The sequence below is a fragment of the Cenococcum geophilum genome (genome assembly GCF_001692895.1).
Source record: "Cenococcum geophilum 1.58 unplaced genomic scaffold K441scaffold_3, whole genome shotgun sequence".
NCBI lineage: Eukaryota > Fungi > Ascomycota > Dothideomycetes > Gloniales > Gloniaceae > Cenococcum > Cenococcum geophilum.
This window is the reverse complement of record NW_027137561.1, coordinates 2,040,464-2,058,754: the sequence shown is the minus strand read 5'-3', so window position 1 is coordinate 2,058,754 and position 18,291 is coordinate 2,040,464. Positions and strand designations below refer to the sequence as shown.

Below are 18,291 nucleotides of genomic sequence, written 5' to 3'. Positions count from 1 at the left end.
ACCAAGATGCGCTAGATTCCTTTCATTCTAAAGCTAAGCAACTTATCATTGTGATGAAAATGTGCATTTTGAAACACATGATATAGCGATTTTAACAAGACCTGCTACATATTATAGCACATTCAGTTCTACACATTGTTATCATATGCTTCCTTTATTTAGATTAAAGCTCGTCTCTTGCAAGTGCATATATAAGTCCCTCATATCCTCTATCCCTTGACGGGTTAAGGATATTTGCTTACAGACCGGAATCTACGCTTTCAGAATCTTTCAAACTATCGGAATCACGGTTCCCTAGGTCCTGCTCCCTGTTGGTAGCTTCAGCCAGGTGAGTGCCCTGCCTAAGTCTTGCATCTCCTTTCCGCTTAGAGCAAAAGCAACGATCTTTGTAGTAGATAAGTGTTCCAGCAACTAGAATTGGGAATAAGGCTATAGCAAACAAGCCGATGCTTAACGGACTGTAGGTTTTATAAAAGATTAGCTCAGATGCAGGGATATTAGAAGTGCTCCTAGCACTAGGAGAGGAAGTAGTTTGCATTAGAGCAGTGAATTTCACCATCTTGGAGGTGCTTGTGGCTTTTGAAGGGTTGAGCCGTTGGAATCTGATGGCAGAACTATAGGATGAGTGATTTGTAAACCAAGAATTGAATTGAAGTAGAGCAGATATATAGCTTTTGATATAAGAAACAACAAAGCCATTGTAATTGTAGAATGTGAATATTAGGAAGCTGCAAAACCTGTCACGAGACAAAGAAATCAGGACTTGATTAAATATGGGATACCCAATTAGAACAATATCATGAACTGGTGAAGATAATAGAGCGAGGCTCTTGATGAGTTGTATAAAGTGAACACCAGCAGCAATTCTCGAGAAGGCTGTACATGAACTATTCCGTGAATTGAGTGTCCAATGAATAGGGCAGCTGGCAGTAGCACATTTTTAGTAATTAGTAGCGATCATAGGCGCAGCGGACCATTTGTCAGCTTATTAGTTAAGATATGTACATACCATTCTTTGGAATTTTAATTGATGGAGTGCGCTGTGTAAGGGAATGAATGAGACAGCCTAAGTGGTTGTTGTGTTGTGTATGGTGGGCCGTGCTTTCGGAAAAATGCACCCCACAAAGCATCACCGTTTTTCACATGCAAAACGGGAACGCTTATTTGCTGCACGCCACTCTTTTCATTGTGCTCTCCACACTTTTACCTTCATACATCATGGCTATATTCTTACGACTCTCTGCTTTGCCATCTGCCATCATGTTTAACCCCCTTTATCTTCTCGGACCTCCTGTACTCATCATCGTTTCGATCCCTCTAGCAATATTCGCCGTCTTCACCACTTCATTCGCCTTGAGTACGTTACTCATCCGTGTATCCTTCGTGTACGTAGAGCTCGGTATTGCGTTAATACACAGTTGGCTCTTCGTTCCTGTCTCCAAGTCATACAGTAAGCCCACCGCACCTCCTACACCGAGCCGTTCGAGCCCTCGACGCCAGCGTAATCGACGAAGCAGCGGAACCAGCACCGCATCCTCCCAAGACCTCCCAACCATTCGGAAAGCACCAAGGAAGAGCGACAGCTTTGCATCCTTGATTGGAAGTGGTGAACCGAATAGGGATTTTGAGGGTGTTGGTGGCTGGAGGCTTTCTGGGGAGGAGGAAGAGGAGGCAATATGGGTAGGCATGAACTCGCGGCTTGAGCTTCCTGCTGTCCTACCTACCCATCAAAGGAAACACCAAAGGTCCTTGACTGGTGGTAGCCAGAGATGGTCATGGAGCCCAGAGGCGGTTCGCATGAGTCCGATGCAGAGTCGTGCTCGAACACCTATTGCTGGAACCGAACCAAGCAGTCCAGAAGAGTACTTCAATCTGCAACCACACAACCGTTTTAGTACTACATCAGATCCTATTAGAAAGTCTACACAAGATGGGAGGAGAAAGAGCCATAGTGGTTCCAGTACCTCATCCATTGGCTCAAGAAGAGCTTCAACAATCACTTTCATGAAGCAAGCAGGGGATTGAAGCACGGCAAGTGGAATATTATATTCCCACACATTGAAATACCCTCAATTCTTCCAATGGACTGCAAAATACTTCACGGATCATTGATCTATGGAATGTAAGCGTCTCCGCAAGGCTGATTCCAAGATCTACCAGACTCGGAGCTTCTCAGAGTTTCCCAACCCGCTCATACTGGCTCAATGAAGCTTCGTATGTTGCTAAATATATCCGGATTATATACACCGCTAATGGCCCGGCCCGCACACCGCCAGTGATAGACTCTTGGAACTTGCTGCCGGGGCCTTTGTTTGTGAAAGAAAGAATAAAACCGTCATATTAGTGTTAGCTGTTTGGAAACTTGGCAAAATAAAGTTAGGACTGTAGAAGAAGATGCCGGATTCGGTGAGCTTGTTATTCATAGCCTGTAAGTTTGTATAGACAAAGAAGGACGATGTTAGACTATCGAATCCACTACATTTTCCTGCGCTCTGCCATCTCACCAGCCGTGTACCTGTCAAAGGTTTGAATCAATTATCTAAGGCTTGGATATCCCTCACTTCCTTATGTCGTTTAGCTAACCTCCTGATGGCTGAATATGTATCCTGTCAGGAGGCCTTGCCGGATTCTATGCCTTGGATTAAGGGCTGTAACTTCGCGCAGAAATCAGACCTCAGGAGCTACGAAACGGAGGGTATCTCGGCTTACCTAGGCATTTTATTGATGACCCTGGCATTTCAAAAAGTAGTCTTTTCGGCCGCAAGCGGTTTGAAAACATCACAGATGAAGACTGCACTATATTAAACCCTGTTCTTCGTCTGGCTAGTAATTCTTGCAACAGTCTCAACTTATGCCTTTTTGGTATGCCCTCTTCGGTCCGAGCTGCCGTCGGAAAATACGACACTCTTCTATCCACCGATTTTATGACCGTCATATGTACCATATAGACCTTTCACAAGAAGGAGTTACAATCCTGCAAAGCTGTATAGCCCTCAAATGCTCTAGCAGATGGACGCCTGCATTAGCATCCGCTTCACTCCAATAAATACCTACGGCATAACCGAGCCTTGCGCCTCCCGTCCAGGTCTTCTAAATTACCCTAGCATGCAAGGTAGTATTATCTTGCTGGATTAATCCTATCCAGATGTCTTACGCGAATACCACTTGCTCAGCACCATTCCCAACCTCACACCCTCCCTTTTCGATGACCCAACCCAACCCTATACCACCACAGCAAGCATCCTATGCACCCGCTTCCACCTCGCAAAAACCCTTCTCCACGAGCTCTGCTACGCCGTAAAATGGGCCACACCGGCTCCTCAACCCACAGGCCTATTCCCCAATTCCCCGTCCCCAAGCTCCACCACCGGCAACCTTCCCTCCCAAACCAAACCAGGCGAAAGGCCTCATCGTCTCGCCCCACCATTTGAGCCCTTCTTCGCGCACCACTGTGTCGCTGAACTCGGCTGCGCGTGGGAACAACTAACCTCCCACGGCTGGATCCACCCACTCTGCTCCTCGCCCCCTGCCCGCTGGGGCCTCACGCTCGAAAAATGGCCGAACGCCTGGTTTGCGCACGGCAAACCCGAGCGCGGCACCCGCGCGTGTAAGCCGTGGAGCACGAAGTACGCCATTAGCACGGCATGGGCGGCGGCTCTATGGCGGGAGGGTTTCTGGAGTGGCGTGGAGAGATTTGGTGGGCGGGAGCTGTGGCCGGAATGGGTGCTTGGAGTTAGGGAACGGAGGGAGGAGACAAAGTGGGGGGAGGGTGATAGTGAGGGGTAGAGTAGCGGGGATTATGAGAACGGGATTGAGGATGCAGGGAAGGAGAGGAGAGACCGGAAGGCGGTGGCTAGGGCAAATAGGCTGAGGATTGAGGGGAGAAAGGAGAGTGAAGAAGATAGTGAAGATGGGGATAGCAGTGAAGGAAAGCTTTATGATAAGGAAGGGGTGGTAAGGGATGGGTGTCCCTCTACCAATATCTTAAATATAACATATATATTTTAAATTATTTTATAGGGATATTAAAGAATTATTTAATTTTTAGTAAAGTAGAAAAGCGTATATATCTAGACGCCTAAATTACTCCGCTCCTATCCTTACCTAATTAATTTACATATTTAGTAGAAAGCGCCAGACCTATTATAAGGGTAAACGGTAGGGAGCTCGAATATATAGCAAAAGGGGCTTAATTCTATATATAAACCAATCCTTAAAGGGAAAAGGAGGATTTCTTAGGTATATAGGAATGCATACATAGCCTTAAGCGAAGCACGTGAGATATACGTAAGGCGTAGGGGCTTCGTAGGCGATGCGCAGGGGGGGGGGGGTTGGGTGAGGAGGAGGAGATGGAGGTTGATGATGTCCAGTAGAGGTGTCCCAGCCGCAGCCTGTTTCTTATAGTTCTTCCACGCTATTTACACCATACTTAGCAACGCTAGATAGGACTATTGCAGCTTCCATGATCACCATATTTCGTGATTTGTGGTGTTGCTATTGCATACGCTGCTAACGTATATTTGAGGATCTCTAAACCCTGTGGACTTCAGCCGCTTTAGTAGAGTTTAAGGACAATTGCAAGGAAGCCCTTTATCACTTGAAAATTATGCTAGATCAGGCTTTAAGGCTCGTCAAATACTCAGTCAGAGCCTCTATAGCATGGGAAAACTAATTGATTGTGCTTCATTTGGCTGATAGTATCACTTTATGATTAGTGCATAGGATATACTCCGTCTGTCAAGCGCACCATTTGCTTGTTGTTCGATGGGCATGAAAATATTTAATCCATCTTGAAGAAGTTATTTATTTACAAAATCTTATCCACCAACTTCCAATCCCCCGAATTTTCTCATAGCTGCTCATTAACAAACAACCCTGCCATTCCCATGCCGGTTCCGATACACATGCTGGTGAGTAGAATCTTCTTCTTCTGTCTCCTGCACTCACTCAATCCAGTAACAATCTGTCTCGCGCCAGTACAGCCGAGCGGGTGTCCCAGCGCAATCGCACCACCTCTCACGTTCATCTTCGTTGGGTCGATCTTCAGGGTGTTGATGCAGTACACGGCCATACTGGCAAATGCCTCGTTTACCTCAATAAGGTCAATGTCGTCGAGCGTAAGGTTGAATTTGGATAAAAGCTTAGGGATAACAATTGATGGGCCAATACCCATGATCCTGGGAGCAAGTCCAGCAACGGTAGCACCAACGTATTTAGCCAAAATAGGTTGGCCGAGTTCTTCCGCTATTGAGCGCTTCATGAGCAGCACGGCCGCGGCACCATCCGTAACCTGCGACGAATTACCACCTGTGCTGCGGTCACCATGTGGCATGAAAGCGGGACGGATTTTGGAGAGAGCCTCGTATGTAGTGCCCCAGCGTGGCCCTTCGTCCTTGGTCAGTGTGACCTGTTTCTCCTCGCCCGTTTTCGGATCTTTGACATTGGCGGTTATGGGGACGATCTCGTCGTCGAACCATCCAGCCTTCTGCGCTACCTCTGCGCGTCGATACGACTCTGTGGCGAATTTATCCTGCGTCTCTCGAGAGATGTTGAACTCCTTCCCGACGTTCTCGGAAGTTTGACCCATCGGCTGCATGCAGTCACATGCTTCTTGATTCTCGAGGACCTCATCGACGAAAGGTCGGGTGAGGCGATCACCTCCTGTTGTCATGTGTTCGGCACCGACGGCGAGGCCGACAGAGATACTGCCGGTCGCGATCTGATTTGCAATGTCTTGTACGGCTTTCAGGCCAGAGCTGCAGAATCGGTTGGCGGAGGAGCCGGCAGTGGTGTTAGGGAAGCCAGCGGCCAACATGGCAGCGCGGACATAGTAGGCCGCTTTTGCATCGGAGACCTAAACATGAATCTTTCGTTAGTCAAACCCGTAAGTGTGTTTAGCGGGCCTCTATCTTAGATTGGATCGAGTATAGCATGCAGAGAGTAAAAAGGGAGATATTATACGTTGCCTAGGCAAATATCCTCCACCGTCTGCGGATCTAACCTTGACTTTCTAATCACCTCCTTCAGGATCTTGCAAACCAAGCCATCGAGAGGAGTATCTTTAAGGCCTCCTTTATTGGCCTTACAAAGCGGCGTACGGATAGCGAGGGTAATCACAACATCATCCGGGTTCTTTGTCGTTCTGCATTTGGCATTAGCATATCTTCAGTCTAATTGAGACGATGAGACGACTTCAATGGCACTGCGGGGTGAAAGTATAGATGAACATTAGCTCAACTTACATTGTAGAAAGGCCGCTCTTATTAGGCGTCATGTGTGAGAGAATAGAGCTGAGACGTTCAGTCATTGTGACGGATAAAAGGGTATTGAATTATGAGGTGAGGAGATGGAGGGGTGGTGGAGGATGTAAAATGCCAGATTGATTGTCATGTCGGCCGGGGAGCATCCGCTTCTACTTAGCTAGACTTTACGGGGAAGATGCCGAGGACCTCGGGTTTATGGTCACGGGATCTCGGTATCTGAGAATCGCAGTTCACTAGTCATAAATTAGACCCCCAGTGGACCGTTTGGTACGTGCACTACGCAACTTAGCTTCAAATTCACATGTGTATATTGGTAATCTAGAAGATGTATCAACTCAGTGTTTTTAGCCGGATTGGCTGCTAATGCTTTTTGCTAGAGCTTCAGGGTGTTCTGAAGATCAATCGTATCAAGATGCACTGCTTTAAGAGTAGAGCTAGTGCCATTGCGAACGAGATTGTACGTCAGGACCCATCGATATCCGGACATTACTTCAAGAGCCTAACAGCTGTTAGTGCCTTTCAGTTGAGAAATTCATCGGTCTTTGGAGTTTGATAAGCAAGTGGCTCGTTTATTGAATTGGCATGCGCAGGGGGTGTGCAAGGATCTAAAATATTCATGAGCACAGACCTCGTGGGTAACGCCGGAGTACCTGCATCAGTTGTTAATACAGCATGCTTAGGGGCTGCGACGGAATTACTCACCACCACAAAAATGATTGCTTCTTTTTCGAGGTTGGAAACGCCTTCCATTATCCCTTAACCCGCTGGCGTCCACGGAGTAGGTGGTCCGTGCAGAACGCCAAATCCAAACAACGCGCAGTCGGTTGCGTTAATCTAATTGGCTGATTCTTATCGATAACGCGTGGACGAATTTCAGCGGGTTAAGGGATACCAGCATGCTTCACTTTGACATCCCCACCTGAATGAGGCGAGGGCAAGCAAACCACCAGGGTACCGAACATGCCTGGTGCTTTTCCCGAACTGTGCATGTGTTATTATCTGGATTCTACTGGAATTCGTGCTTTAACTTACTCTTGGTGAGTTTTGAACATGGCTCCTTTGTCGTATAAGAGCATTTTGTAAAGCTCCGCATCCACCCTCGGCGCTTTAGATCCAAGCTCAAGCTCTTTGGATATCTTGGCAAGAATATGACCCATGAAATCCTTCTACTCAGAATTTCGAAGCTCGAACTGCTCAGAATTGAGTTCCCAGGTATTTCTTATGGAACTCTCCACGATTGTTTCGCTTCCCCTGCCAAACGGTGCTTGGTGGCTCGCCCTAATAATTACTTGGGCATCGTCGTTCGATAGCGGAAGTCCGATGGGTCCATGATCACCCACGTATATTTGAGGATCGGTAATGGCGTCCAACTCGCAGAAGGAAGCAAAAGGGGCTGGTGATTTAATTTCGGCCCAGTCTGGACCTGAAGCTGGAATGATTTGCGGCGAGTACGCTGGTAGAAGAGTTCATCGAGCCACTCCCAAGATTAAAAAGATGCCGCTAAGATGCTCAGATATCCTTTTCTTAAGGAAAGATGCAAAGGGTGGTGTGATAAAGAACAAAGGGCCGAAAAGAACCGAGAAGTACAAGGTCATTGACGTGTTTCACATAAGGAGGCATGGGAGGTCGTCGAGCCGGATGAGTTACGCACTGATGAAGTTTCCCGCCACATTTAGCGCATTCAGCCGCTCCTGACAAGCTATATCTTATCTGCATTGCTGTTGTCTTATTATATGGCGCTCCAGTTAAGCACTATTTTCATGAATAATAAGCCCACTAGAGCAATAATCCCCAATCGATTTGTCTATGGACAAACTACAAAGATCTCCAAAGGCGGCTCTACAACCCTCTTATCAGCTCCTCGATTGTGACAGGCTTCCTCACCGCATTCGAAAAGCCCTCATGAAAGCTCACCCACACTCTACCCTCCGCCGCACTAGCCTGAGCAAGCTCATCCCGCTCCTTTCTTCCATCCCCACTGCTCGATCCAGCTGCGGAACCAGGCCTGACAGTACTGACGATCCGCCCAAAGAAATCCCGCTTGATGCCCTTATCCTTCTCCTTCGCTTTCTTAGCCTCTTCATCCCCCTCTAACTTACTCTCCTCAGCACCACCATCATCCCCGGGAACGTCACCACCTCTCCTCTTTCTGGCCTCCCCCTCCCGTCTGGCGTTCTCCTTCTTCCATTCCATCTCCAATACCTGCCTCACAGCAAACCTAACCCTATCATCTTTCTTTCCTCCCATAGTCTCAAATGACCCTAGAGCGTCCAGCGGCGGGTCCATTCTCATTACCCACCCTGCATAAGCCCCTCTCGCTCCAGGATCCTCGAATTCAACCTTACTCCTTTCAAACCGGACGCCTGTAGCCGCCATAGCATCTACAGCACGCATGACCAGCGCCTTCTCGCTTGCCTTTCGCACTGATGCTGTTGCGGCAGTGCGGCTCTTGTCACCGGGCCCAGCGGATGTGTTCACAATGATAGGCTTAATGTCTGGTGATAACATGCGCAGAACATAGGGCAAGAGGTCTGTGGAGAGATCTTCCGGGGAGCGGAAGAGTCGTGCGAGGGGTAGAGAGAGGGAGGAATGTAGAGAAATGAGGGCCGCTCGGTTCTGTTTTTGAACCTCGCTGGCTGTGTATGGTGCGCTGGGACTAGAGAAGGGAGTTTGTTCCGTGATAGAGTCGGAGTTGTTGACATTAGTAGTATTAGCATTGTAGGAGGTTCGAGACGGTGAGGCGAAAAGGTTGTGGAAGGCTAGGACAGATTGGGAGAGGTAAGGGGATAGTTCCCATTCTTGAGAGCCGTGTACAGCTGAGGAGAGAGTATCATGGAAGTGAAGCCACTCATAGGCAGCCGATGGCTTACTAAGGAGAGTATCGTCCTGGAATGGATGATCCGGATAGCTTGTGAAACAGTCTAGATTGGATTGTTAGCCATTATAACAATGTGCTGAAGAGGGTAAGTTTGTGTAATCTCACCTGTCACAATCCTGTCGCAGTCCCCGCTGGTATCCACCATTTCCCTCAGCCTTTCCATAGCCCGCCGCTTACTTGCTTCTGCAACCCCAATCGCTCCAGTACTTTCCAAGCCTGCAATTTGTTCTTGGGCTGTAGTCGCGCTCTTCGGGAATCCTGCACCTTCACGGAAGACTCTGTCTACAACTTCTTTTACACCACCCCGTCCTAAGCTTCTAGCAGCCCCGCCGCCATGAGATAGATCATTCAGAACATTATCCTCAATCCATCTTCTAGTCAGCCTTGTAGTACCAGGTGCAAAGTCCATAGACGCCCGAAGCTTGCCAGCAACCCATTCACCAACAACCATGATTCCGCGTATATCGCCTTCTCCAGTTCCACTCCCAGTACCACCTTCTTTCTTATTACTGACACCCCATGTGGCTTCACAGAGACGACGTACACCGTCAGAATCGCAGGGAATGCCTTCTTTCTCGAAGATGGAATGCATTCGAGAGACTACCATATTCAATGGTGGTCTACGGATATGGATGATCTCCGCAATAGATGATTGGCGCAGTGGCCGTAAAGACGGGTGATATACGTCGTTGCAAATCAGAATCATCGGACGTAGGAGTCGAAATTTATCGCCCTTCCGCTTCTTTTTCGGGGCTGATGCGTTCTGAGACCCACTGGCGTTCGAGTTCTTTTGGTCCAAGTTCACGAGATCGATCAACGCCTTGATAAAGCCTCCTTCACCACCTCCTCCACTGCCACTGACTACTCCGTCCACTTCATCCACAACAATGCAGACAGGCCGGCCAGCTTTCCTGACCTTTCCGTTCGCGGTTTTAGTGTCCACACCTTTAACATTCTCCGTGCCAACCATATCTCGGATTCTACCTTTAACGACATTATGACTACGTTCATCGCTAGCATTGATTTCTTGGACCTCGTAACCGGCTTGTCTTGCACAGACATGGGCAAGAGTGGTCTTTCCTAAGCCTGGGGGCCCTGTAAGCATAAGAATCTTTCGATGCTTCTGCTCTTCATTCTCATCCATTCCATTCTTGTTCACCTTAGGTTTAGGCTTGCTCGAACCTGGGAAGACAATTGGATCCCAGGCTTTAAGCCAGCGGAGAACAGACCGGTGAGTGCGTTCGTCACCAACTAAATCTGTGAATTTACGCGCTCGGTATTTCTCAGTCCACATCAAAGTTCGGCTACTCTTTGTACTAGTCGAAACGCTAACGGGTTGCTCTACCGACTCTTTGGGAGAAATCTCTTCAGTTTCACGGGCAAGTCTTGCTACTTCCTCAGTTTCTGCTGCTGCATCATCCATCAATTGATGGATGTCAATTCCGTAGTAGCTCTTTCGTGCCCGGCCCGGTGCTGCAGTGGAGCGCGATGCGACTAACTGTTCATAGGATATCGGAGGAGCCGCTCGTTTGTTTCCAACATAAAAACATTTCCCAGAAGCAGTTTTCGCAATTATAGCTTTGTTTGTCTTGCTTGTAGCTTCTTCTGGCACCTGCTGTGCAGGCTTGACCGGCGAAGGCGTCTTGAAATATGCGTCAAGTTCGTCGACCGCAACAGTTTCCGGGTCGATATCACTATTACCTTGGCTAACTCTCGGCGCGTCGTTCTCAGCAATACCGTCCTCTGAGTATGAGTTGACATCACTTATACGTGAAACTGGTTTTCTCTTGTTGTTGGCAGCCTTGAATGCAGCAAAGTCGTCTTCGTCGTCCGAATCATCCATTAGAAACCCTCCAATTGTCTTTGCGGGCCGATTGGAGTCAACATCTTTCAGTGGACTCCTAGCTGCCTCGATTTTTCTCCTCTTTCTAGGCGATGGCAGCTTAGGGGACGAGCTAGGTGGGTATGCGACTGGAGAGGATATCATCGGCATAGTGAGACTGGGAGGAGAGGATGGAGGGATTCCTTGGTCTGGAATAGAATCCGGGTGTATCCCTACACTCCAAAAAGATTTGTAGCCTTTCAAAGGTGTATCTATTTAGTCAGTTTTACGCGTCTTTGGATTGTCTTGGCGTGTAAAAAGTACTAATTGGATGATCCTCCTCACTACGAAAGACTTCAGGAATGTTCCAGGCTCGGTGCTGAATTACAATCCCTTTCTTGTTCTTTTCTGCTCTGGTTTCTTCAATCTGTAGCCGCAATGCCTCTATTTCGTCGGAATGGGAGATTGATGGTTCAGGCGCGTCGTACGCGAAGTCGCGTTCGGAGTGGAGGTGTATTGCAGGATCAAAGGAAGATGGAAGTTGAGGGGACGAATCACACATGGGTTCGAATTCTAAATGAATTGAATGGCCTCATAAAACGGCGTTGAAACCTTAGTGCGGTGTAGAGGTGGGTATTGTCGTCCCGAGCTCTCAAGAGACGCGTCGAGGTTACGTATAGAGGGTTGGCTTGGCAAACCAACGATCCTTACTTAGTACTCGCCCCATTTCCCTCCACTAAGGACTTGGTTTGGCGTGTTGTCCGACGACTAAAGCTCTGTGCATACTATTCTTATACGATGGATAACATAAGACACCTATGGGTACTGCGGAGGTGAATTTAATAATGAAAAAAAGTTTTTGAGCCAAACTCATGTCTGCCGAACCCAACTTTCATCTATGGAAAAAATTGACAACATTAAAGCTTGCTTGACTTTAAAGGATTAATATATAATAATATAACTACTTCAGATGCTCCAAAATTTGCCCCAAAATTTGCCCCAAAATTTGCCCTAAAATTTCAAGTCTTCAGCATTGTATTTGACGCCGGGATTAAAACGTATCTCTATCTACCTCAATTAAACAACCACAATGGGTCGTAAAGTTCTTCCAATGATTCAGATCTTGTCCAACCTGATGAATATAAATATATATCAAACTCGAGCTTTATTATCACGATATTGATTAATCAAGTCTGCGGCTTCGTTTTGCCAAGACTACGTCAAATCTAGATCATCCGGTTGGTTCGCTTACCAAAATGACCTTCTCAACAGAGCATGGTATAAGAGTACTATCCGCAATAGAATATTAGACATAAGCCCAAAGAGAATTAAGCAATATGCAATTTTATAAACCTAACTCCCTCCCATCTCCCATGTGATTATTCCCCAGCAAATAAAAAAAAGACAGTTCTAAAGCCAAAAATAATTGACTAGCATGGGACACTCGTACCCACAGCCTTGCCCTTGAATCTTTTTGGGAGGGGCACGCGCTACCATTGCGCCAACCCTATTCAGTTTAGCTACAGTATTATCCAATGCGGAAAAGGAACATACAGCCGTGGATGCTAGAAAACCAATAGTTTGGCAAGGCATTAAAATAATGAAATATATATACTGAAACTACTGACGTATTTAACCGAACTCCGGATTAAGTTGATTTCCCGAACTGTCGCCGTGCTAGCGGTAGGATGGAAATACCTAGCTAACATAGTCGTAGTAACCCTAAGAAAATTTTTACCGCAATTACCTAGTATAGTTTATCTCATGAATCAGACGCTCCGTAGCAGAATTTTAACCGAACTCAGTTAGATCAACACGTGCTTGGTTACGGGGCGGGCACACTAGAAAATCACTCATATCTGCTCCCTATATTTAAAAATTCTGAACGGAGCGTCTGAGAGCTTATGGGCGTCGCTTTGGTGAGATTTGAATGTTTTAAAAATCAAATTTTGTGTATTTTTACGAGCGACGTCCTAACCACAAGACCTATTATATATTTTATTGATGCAATAGATTCTTTAGGTAATTATATCTATATATTTATAAATTATAACCCCCTACTNAGAATACTAGGGGGCGAGATACATCGTCGCAGAACGTAAGTCAGATGTTCAATTTGAATGTTTTTACGGATCTGTAGATTTTAACTAAAACCGACCGACTACCTATATCTAACTTCTTATAAAATAGAGCTATAATATTGCCGTAANNTAGAGGCGATAGAGAAAATAAAGAGCTTTTAGCTTATAGTATTTTAGAAATAATTAGATNTAGAGAAGTATGTAAGGTATNGCAGTGAGGCAAAATTNTAACAAAATTGCGACAAAATACTGACCATAAATGCGACCGACTGCCNATATCTAATATTTTATATAATATAGCTACAACGTTGTTTTTTAATGCAATAGATAGAGAAGCTAAAGAGCTCTTACCTCGTAGTATTTTTATAATAACTAGACGTTGTNAAATAGTTGAGATACAGCAGTGAAAAAGGTGATTTTTGCTGCATTTTAACGCTGCATTCTCACCAAAGCGACGCCCATAAGCTCTCAGACCCTCGGGGGAGAATTTCGTTGGTTAATAAGGAGCAGTATGCCCGCCCGTGCGCGTAGTGCACGTACCAACGCTCCCCCGAGGGTCTGATTTATGAGATAAAGTATAGTTACCCGACGCTCCGAACAGAGCCTCTGCGATATAGTAGATGTCAGGTGACGAAGTCCGCCACCAGTGTTCTACGCAGCGTACCTGGTAGGTGTGCCAGATACTTGCTTACCTTTTTGCTTCGAGTCCTGTTAAAATCACTGCCCTGGCACATGAGGACTCAACAGCTTCTCCCCGTGCTTATTTCATCGCTGGCTTCGGTCTTCCCCACATTTCATCCGCGTCAAAAAGAGACTAGATAGGGCTCACCATATCTGGGTAAGATATCTATACTAAGACGCGCCCGCTACAGGGCTAGAGGCCCGTCTCCCAGACTTCTCTTCCCAAGCTCCGAAGTGGCCTGACCCTCAGAACACGATCCTCTATTAATATACTCCGCGATTTTACACATCACCTTAGGATCTCTCACGCCACAAGATATCGCATCATGGCCTACGCCAAATTGCATTGACCCTGTGACTCGGGTAGACCTAATTCTCGGGGTTGAGATCCCTTTGACTGCTATCATGGCCCTTTTCATGGGAGCAAGACTTGTGGCAAGAAGGAATCTGAATGCTCTTGGGCTGGGTGACTGGACTATGTTCTTTGCTTGGGTATGTACGCCATGAATTGATAATCTATAACTTGGTAACAATCTTGCTAGGAAATCGTACGAAGTCCGCCGTGCAAGTAAGGCGTTGAAACTTTCAGGCTCGAGTAATATCCCATCTTGATTCTCGTAAAATGATAGTGGTTGGATTATCTGGAGGTAAATAGCGGTATTTATTTGCGAGATTGGATGCGTCAAATGGCATATAATGTCTAGTATGAGTCCGCCGACTGGACCTGTCTTTTTAGGTCAATTGGGCGTTCAACAGGATGTGTAGCTCACGAGCTGCTTTTCTGGAGCTCTGATCGGAGCTGAATGGGATAGAGTTGCAATTTTGTATAATCGGCAGAATCTAGTCAGCCGTGTCGAGAATTGCATGATGTTGGAAATTTCCTTTGTGGAAGTTCGTTGGGCTATGAGGTTTGCTGTTGACGATTCTGATTGCCGCACGCAGGTTCCGTATTCGTTGTTGCCAAGCGACCTGCACCCCTGAATGACTCGATGACCCCCATTATGACGACTGCAACGAGAGAAAGGTTGTGCTATACGGGAGTTTGCCAAGGTCCTTGTAATTTTGCAGTAATGCTCTGGATCTCTGAAACTCGACCGGGTATATGGAATACCAAACTGTCTAGAATCGGTAACAGTAGGCTAATAGTTAAGTCACTCAAGCCGCCTAACGATGTTGAAGTTCCTAATATACATTGATATTGAGAGATGGTATTTGAAAATGATTAGGTGATAAAGAGTATTACGGCTAGCGAAGAGGAGCAAGCCAGAATTGACCATCTCCAAAGTTATTCGGACAAAGAAGTGAGCATGCTTGGTTTCATCTTCGAAAAGACTACTCCTCCCCTGGCGCTGCGTAAAAGCGCATGCTCGTGTCGGAGTACAAGGGTCCCGCGATCGCTTGCGACGTCCAGGTGCAGAAGCGAACCACACGTACTTTCCTTGTCCTGAAAGAGCAGTATTTCCCTTCTTTGGTATTTGCACGAGGCGCTTTTCGCTGGCTTGTCTGGAAGAAAGGCTAAAGGGGGGTGAATGAATCGCTAAGAGTTAACCACCTGGGGCCCGCCGCCAACTGGTCCTGTCGACCTGAAAATAAGGTCTGAAAATGAGGACTCGTGTGTTGATTGAGTGTGGCTCTAAGGCCTCTATATATACACCAGATAGGTGATAAATAGAATGACGACTACGTCGTCATTCGGTAGTGGAAACAGGTAATTAGACATTCGATGAGACATATGATGGTAAATAGCGGGGTAATGAGACATAGGGTACTAGGTATCAAAAACAGTGATAAGTACGTCATTCTCCGTTCGACAGGTCCCCTAAGGGTGGTAGCTTTTGATCGTCTCCCAATAGCGCGGCCTAATATTTGTAATGATTGTAAGCTTCCAGGCAGTTTTCGGCTTACCCAGAACCTAATCTTCTTCGCTTCTCGGGGCATTACGTGCGGGCTTGTCATTTTCATTCTCATCTGGAACAAAGGTTTTCCGCTTCTGAGAAGCTTCTGATGCAGGAAGAGCTGGCGGAATTGAATTTTCGAGCTTTTCGCTCACCCCAAGGAGCATTAGGAAAAAGAGGGCTATCGGCAGCTACTAGGCGTAATTCTTGCTTTCGTGCCGCTTTTTCTTTAAATCCTTGGACTTTCCTCCTCCTTCGAATCACCAGCACGCTTACATTGACGTCATGATGTTCTGACTAGCCCCTGGACGCGCCTGTCATAGTCTCGCTGCACCGCTCTCTTGCGTTCCGAATACTCTTCTGAGGCTTCGGCATTATACTTGTTTATTTTCTCTGATCGCCGCTTCCGGTCACCCTCAGCAGTAAAAACGACCGGGTCATTTCCTTCTATTCTTTTGACCACTTGCCGCAGCGGGGATATGTGATCTATGCCACCCCACTCAAAATCATCCAGTCTCCAGGGGCAGAGATCTGTAAACGCTCGTTGCGAATTGCGGGAATCGGCACGATATGTCATGAACTGTACCATTTATCCTTGTTCCGAAATTACCGTCATAATCCGGATCTCGCGTACTTCTTCCGACTTGGCCACTCTGCTTCTGATGAGATGGTAATGTGGGGCCCGCTTTATCTTGGGGCCACCTATTACTTGATAGTGGGCAGCTCGAGGATTCTTTCTACATTAAGCGTGTGTTAAGTTGCTGCTAATATAACGACTGAGATATAGGTCCTTACTCTCGTTCCTTGCGTCTATATTCAGGGTCGAGGTGGGACGCAACTCGGAAATCAACACCACTAACTGGTTTCGTGCCGGAACTAATATAGCAGAAATTAGAATGGCCTGGCGGCGATACTACGTGGCCGAAGTATGCTCCAGCATTCTTACAGCCTGAAGCCATTGGCATCTGGGCTCTCTCTTCCATTGTGGGCGGCTTCACTTCCATGCTTTCAGGGTAAACGGGGAAATTGTCGACACGAGATACTCTGTCGAGCGCGCTTAGAGGTCTAGGCGGTGTAAGGGAGTCACTTCTAGCTCCGACAGCGCTTTGATACCGGTAACAATGGCATTCAAGATAATAGGGCACACAAATTTAATGAAGACACTGGTAAGGATTCCAAGGTAAAAATTTCTTCACATTACTATTGTCTACTAAGCCGCCACTTCCAATTGCTATCCATCCGCAGAACTCGCAGCTGAATCTGGACGGTCAATTTCCCAAGTGAGGAATGAAAGTGATACCTTGACTGTAAATTTGGAAAGGTGGGCAGAAATTTGCATTTCAGCTCGGTTGATTACGCGTGCTGAAGAGTGAAGGGCATCTGACGGCTTAGGCTGCTACCTAGGTCAACCTGTGGGAATGCAAAGCCGGCATTTATTGATATACTTCGAATGCTCTTTATCTCGCGAAAATTTTGGCTAGCACAGGATTAGATGTAGTGGCCTGTGTTTTTGTTGGTTGGAGGTTTGTTCGAGTTGTTAATGTGGGAATTCCAGGGTTTGCCAATCGTCCAGCGGTCCGACTATTAGATTGCTTCTCATGGAAATCGCTCACAGTCTTGGAAGTCATTACTTCCGGTTTGGCGACGCTGCAGCACCCTTGATTGAATGTGTTGATTAGACTTTTGTGTCGAACAGGACGATCAAGAATGAAAACTCTGGCTTATTGTGAGAGGCTCTGGAGAAGGTCAAAGGCACCCTAAACTAAGCTTAATATACATCGTCCCGGCGCATCCGGTTGAAAGCGCGTGTTGATCACGCTAACTAAAATGCGTACATTTGCATCCAAAAGTAGGTGAAAATACGTTAAAATGGCCGTGCTTATTACTTCAAAAGGTATAAATTCTGCCGTTTGATCACTAAGATCGACACGCGCTTTCAATCGGAGTTGACAAGGGGTGTAGTAGTGATCGACGCCAGGCCGGCAGTTTGCTAAACCACACTCGGATATCAGTACAACACATAAAGGATATGCGAGTCTGGCTCCGGCTCATGCGGCACTTGGGGATATTATATGCATTATCTTTGGGGCTGTCATGCCGTACACTCTCCGTCCAGGTGGCCACGGGAAATTTCAGCTTATCGGTGAAAGCTACGTGCATAACATTTGCGACGGAGAATGTCTTCATCAAGACCCGGAAACGACTGTATTTAATATCTACTGAGTGGTATAGAGCGAATATGACGAGCCCGACTTCCAGAAACTCCAATTAACCCCTTCAAATTCCCAAAACCAACGAGACAATAATCAAATATGATTGCTCCCTTCTGGTACAATGAAATATTCCCTAATAACGAATGGTCTTACGTCTAATCATCACCCGTTTCACCGTCGTCATGCCTTGGTGAGTCCAGGAATCCCTGGACTCTTTCTCGGTAACTCTGAAGTATACTGGAGATTCGACATCGTCGTACGTCGTACGGTAGTGGGATTTATCACAGAGACGGCATCCTCGGATACTTCGACAGTTTCTCTGGTCATGGGCTAGCACTGTCAGCGACGACTGTACATCCATGGGCGACAGGAGTAACCTACTGGTGTTTGGCTCGTTATCTCTCAACGTCAGTTGCCCGAAGCCGTCCAGTAGATCCTCATCATCATCACGGATCCTT

General features: G+C 46.8%; 4 protein-coding genes across 4 annotated transcripts; 1 reads left to right on the top strand and 3 right to left on the bottom strand.

The window, feature by feature from the left end:
- Positions 1-1,260: 1,260 nt before the first annotated feature.
- K441DRAFT_535975 (uncharacterized protein) lies at positions 1,261-2,025 on the top strand (the record flags this gene model as incomplete). Its single annotated transcript, XM_067642396.1, has 1 exon — positions 1,261-2,025. The coding sequence occupies one exon, from the start codon at positions 1,261-1,263 to the stop codon at positions 2,023-2,025; it is 765 nt and encodes a 254-aa protein (XP_067509254.1).
- Positions 2,026-4,849: 2,824 nt separating this feature from the next.
- Positions 4,850-6,376, bottom strand: K441DRAFT_601669 (3-ketoacyl-CoA thiolase 1; the record flags this gene model as incomplete). The annotated part of the gene is made up of 3 exons (XM_067645237.1): positions 6,243-6,376; positions 5,962-6,142; positions 4,850-5,854 (listed from the first exon to the last, which is right to left on the bottom strand). The coding sequence occupies exons 1-3, from the start codon at positions 6,305-6,307 to the stop codon at positions 4,850-4,852; spliced, it is 1,251 nt and encodes a 416-aa protein (XP_067509253.1). The 5' UTR covers positions 6,308-6,376.
- A 1,659-nt stretch (positions 6,377-8,035) lies between these two features.
- On the bottom strand, positions 8,036-11,590 carry K441DRAFT_601666 (uncharacterized protein). Its single transcript, XM_067645236.1, has 3 exons — positions 11,288-11,590; positions 9,247-11,235; positions 8,036-9,184 (listed from the first exon to the last, which is right to left on the bottom strand). Exons 1-3 carry the CDS (start codon positions 11,523-11,525, stop codon positions 8,103-8,105), a joined length of 3,309 nt encoding a protein of 1,102 aa, XP_067509252.1. The 5' UTR covers positions 11,526-11,590; the 3' UTR covers positions 8,036-8,102.
- Positions 11,591-14,309: 2,719 nt separating this feature from the next.
- On the bottom strand, positions 14,310-15,203 carry K441DRAFT_159687 (uncharacterized protein). Its single transcript, XM_067640246.1, has 2 exons — positions 14,917-15,203; positions 14,310-14,844 (listed from the first exon to the last, which is right to left on the bottom strand). Exons 1-2 carry the CDS (start codon positions 15,000-15,002, stop codon positions 14,475-14,477), a joined length of 456 nt encoding a protein of 151 aa, XP_067509251.1. The 5' UTR covers positions 15,003-15,203; the 3' UTR covers positions 14,310-14,474.
- Between the last annotated feature and the right edge of the window lie 3,088 nt (positions 15,204-18,291).